The sequence below is a fragment of the Monopterus albus genome, unplaced genomic scaffold (assembly GCF_001952655.1).
Source record: "Monopterus albus unplaced genomic scaffold, M_albus_1.0 scaffold535.1, whole genome shotgun sequence".
Lineage (NCBI taxonomy): Eukaryota > Metazoa > Chordata > Actinopteri > Synbranchiformes > Synbranchidae > Monopterus > Monopterus albus.
The window spans coordinates 56,373-60,530 of record NW_018128415.1 but is presented as its reverse complement, the minus strand read 5'-3'; the positions used below and the strand labels follow the sequence as shown (position 1 = coordinate 60,530).

At 42.9% G+C, this 4,158-nt stretch overlaps 1 protein-coding gene across 4 annotated transcripts in view; it reads right to left on the bottom strand.

Moving 5' to 3' along the window:
• scarb2a (scavenger receptor class B, member 2a) overlaps positions 1-1,768 on the bottom strand; it is a 12,943-nt gene extending 11,175 nt beyond the window's left edge. For 2 of the 4 annotated variants that reach the window (XM_020588380.1, XM_020588383.1), the window contains exon 1: positions 759-1,189. In XM_020588380.1, the coding sequence (XP_020444036.1) occupies positions 759-881 (123 nt within the window). In that variant the 5' untranslated portion in view covers positions 882-1,189. The other 2 variants (XM_020588382.1, XM_020588381.1) reach the window with 2 other exon arrangements.
• Positions 1,769-4,158: the final 2,390 nt, after the last annotated feature.

Here is a 4,158-nt window from a genome sequence, read left to right as displayed (position 1 = left end):
AGGCTGAGATTTACTATTACTACAGGTGACCCTCCTCAGAAACAGAAAGACATCCAGATGTCAGTATAAGAAGCCTTTATCAAGAGAAACGTGTCACCACTTTGTGCGCTACACTATGAGCCAAGAGAAAAAGCATGACATGCGTTTTCCTCGTTTTTCCATGGTCCATTCCATTCAGTAAAAAACTAGTTTAGTCATTTGATGACTGTCCACATCATATAAATGTTACAGACCCGGTCAGGAAGGTCACAGGAGATAAAATGCCATAAAATGAGTTAGGTCAAGGTAACTCACCTCTGCCAGTCACTCAGTCATCCTTCCCTTGTGGGAGTTACAGGGGATTTCTTACCTAAAGCAACGCTTTACTAAGTCTTTGCATGGTGATAAATACAAGCGTGAACAAACACCAGAACCTGTACAACCATGTAGCGGGTTCGCTGCTGCACAACCCCGGATCATGCGGATTGATGAAGGGAGGCTCTGGGTTCGTCCCTCAGAGCCAGAGGTGCATTAAGTACCAAAACATAAACAAAGTAAACAGCTTAAAATCAAACAATGTACAGGCACACGCTGCACTGATGATCCTGTGACCCCCGCATACCGGCACTAATGGGATGCTGAATGTGCATGATCGGCCACTGCAGATAAAAGGCTGTAGCATGTAAACCCATCAACTGTGGCAGATGTATGAAGTGTAAAAGGGAGAGAGAAATGCACTCAATTCATTACCTTTTCGTGGTTGAGACCGTACAACTCACCTTTTTTAACCGGTTGTGTATCATTGTTTGGAAGACTTGAGCCACGACTAAGGCGATTCCCACGATCAGAAGGTGAGCGCACACGATCCCCGTGGCGTAAATGGCACATGATCTCCGGGTCATGATGTGCTGTCCTCTCGGGCCAAAACTTCACTGATGTCGCTGATAACTTCACTAAAAATCTAACTTAAGGTTTTGATGGTGTGGGGCGAAACGTGGGATCCGTCGTCTTCTGAGCAGCAGCTGGGGTTTAAACTTCTCTCTTCGCCCTGTCTGCCTGTGAGACTAGAGGAAAAAACAAGTATCAAAAAAATGTTGGCACTTAACAAAATTCCAAGAAAACACTTGAAGAGAGAAAGAAGGGAGCTGCTCAGAAGCGGCAGTGAAATGAAACAGTGGGTCTCGGAAAATCGAGGTGTAGATAAAGACCTCCCCACCTCCTCTCCTTCCTGAACTCTGTCAAGGGAAAGGCGTCGCTTTGGGAGGCTACACTGGCGGTGGGTGTGTGTATGTAAAAAAGGCAATGCTGGTGTTTCCTTACATGGCTGATGTCACCGCTTCTAATAACCATATGGTATCCTAAATCTTTAACTAGAAGATCATGCAGTTATCTGGCACATATTTATGCATGCTTGTGGGCATTGACGCACGATGAATCGGATTTGGTGTAGTTTGATAACTTTTTACACCTCGGCTTTATGATGCGGAGGTGTTTGGCGTTACTGGTTTGCAGTAAAACATGCAAGACTAGCAGGATTGTGAATGAAATAGAAGCAGCTTGGTCATGCACATGGTCCAGCTGAGGGTTTTTAATTAGCTTAGCCCTGGTTTGTTGATGCACATGTTCAGGGGAATTATTAAACATTTCACTTTCTCGTTAAAACCATGACATCTCCACACAGTGACACTGTGCGCGCAATAGAGATCCGTTACTTTTTATACTGCTTGCGCAATCTCGCCATATAGCCCCTCCTTAAATAAACTCAGCCTGGACATGAATAATGAACCATTCAAACAACCAACGATCGTTGACGCGAGCACTTTGTGCGACCAGCAGGCGCTCTCATTGGCTGCCGGCCTCCCGGACCACCGTCTCGGGACCACCCTCCCTGCGCGCTGATTGGTCGGATGCTGGTGTGCGCGATATTGAATTTGATCGACTGATTTCGGGGCGGGGCTCCTGTAAAGGGGGAACCGGTAAACAGTGTTCTCCACAGACACTTAGACATGGTGCTTCAGCGGCTGCTGCGCTGCCAGCTTTGACCACACGATGCTGTAGCGGTGTGATAGAGAAATGTGGCTGATTGATGGCCTGCATTACAGTCACCACGAGGCAAGCTACCACTTAATACGGCCAAACATAAATTATCTACATGCAAGAGCATCAAAAGTCACTCCCCAAAGTGAAAATGTCAATAGTGCTGTTGACAAAACTGAATTTAACCTCAAGGCAAAGTTTTGGACTTAAAAGAATTACACAGAACACAGTATTTTTACTTTAGTAGAGCAGTTTTTCACTAAAGTGCCAATAAACCTGTACAGTACCTTTGAGTCACAGAGAGGTTATTTAAAAAAACTTGTTTTGAAAGTATCTCCAGAATTCCCAAAGACTGGATGAAAGAAAGATTATATCCACTGAGTGAAAACACTGAATTCTCATTTCACACTTTTTCATCCATATGGTTAGAAGAGTCTTTGGGAATTCTGGAAATACTGTCAGATGTGGTTTTTAATTGTTTTCTGGCACATCATCATGGCCGTGAGGCACTTTGGCCTTTTAGTCAGTGTCAGACTCAGTATTTATGCAACCTTGACAAATTGTACACTGTCTCAAGGCTAAATCCCCTGATTCTATGTGCGCAAAGCATCTCCCCATCACTGCAAGAGCTGTTTTTCATTTTGCACAATGTTAGCACACAGTAGTGCTTTAAAATACAATTAGCAAGGTAAATGAATAGCATAGCTTTAAGAAGACAGAATCTGTACCTTAGACTCATCTTACTCCATTGTAGGAGGGGTGAGGGGCTGTTTTATGTCTGTGCCTAGTGGCCCCTTGTCTCATAATCCACCAATATGTAACAATAATGCCAAATATAAATGTGAATTCAGTAAATTTTAAACTGGCTATACTCTCTGACTGCATGTCATCCTGATTTTTCAAAAGTAGGTCGCTACTGGGAAACAGGTGTTATGAAAAGTAAAACAGCAATGACATTAATTTGCAGATACACAAAAAAATCTTTGTTTTAGCACAGAGTGGTGTTATGCAACGCTTCTTTTGCAACATCAGTTCTTCACATCATCAAGCTTGTGAACATGTTACCAGAATCCGATCAAAGTCATAAACCTGCACAGTCTTGCCGAGGCAGGAATCTGTGGGCTACTAGTCAGCCCATGCAATCCAGATATGTGTCACAATAATAAGACACGGCATCTGAGGAGCATAATCCAATATGCAAAATATCAGGTGAGATTTTTCAATGCCTTTGAAATTTGGATTTGCTGGATTTCAGCATCTCACCAGTGTAAAGCTGAAACAGGGCACAGACAACTGTGAAGCACCAGTAAGCTTCAGTCCATTCTTACAGACAACATCAGCTGCTTATCTCAAGAGCATGCTTTTAACCGGAATTCAAGTGGACAAGATATGAGGTCCCCCATGAGATGAGAAAACTGGCTAAATCTCTGACCACTCCTTAGCTCAATCAGTCATTCACAAATTCATCCTACTGGTTGCAGCTCTTTTATGCAATGAAACTGAATCAGACTCTAGAAAGACATTCTATTACCACTTACTAGAATTTATTTGGGTCTTGGTTGGTAGCCAGCAGGATTCATCCTGCTATAACATGCTGCATGGGCAGTAATGGACAGACTGAAAGGTGAGCACGGTCATTCAGCTGCCTCTTTCATAATCCATTCATAAATAAAGCAGGACAAAAGGCTTAAATTTTTCCTTGGGAAGTGATATACATCATATTGTTTGATGTTTCTTTCTGGAAGGAACTGACTGGGCTGGACTCTTAACATTAATGTAAGTGAGCGTTACCTCATTGTACTAAGCCTTATGGCAGTCTCAGAGGATGGGGGCTGCAGGAGGGGGGCAGCATCTGTTCAAACAAGAGAAGTAAAAAATGCTAAAGATAATCATCAGGGGGGAAGGATAACAGTCCTGTATTGCGACAACATTGTTTCTGCCAAAAGAAACAGTGGGAGGGTGAAGAAGGGTAAAACAGTTCAAACGTTGTAATGGCCTCTTTTTATGTTGGATCAGGTTTTTGCTGTTTTTAAACTTTGAAGGCCAACACAACTATTTGATGACTGGAAATCATGTTTTATGTGAAGAGTTTTACATATGGCATCTTGAGATAACAAGGAGACTTTCATCCAGATATAATAC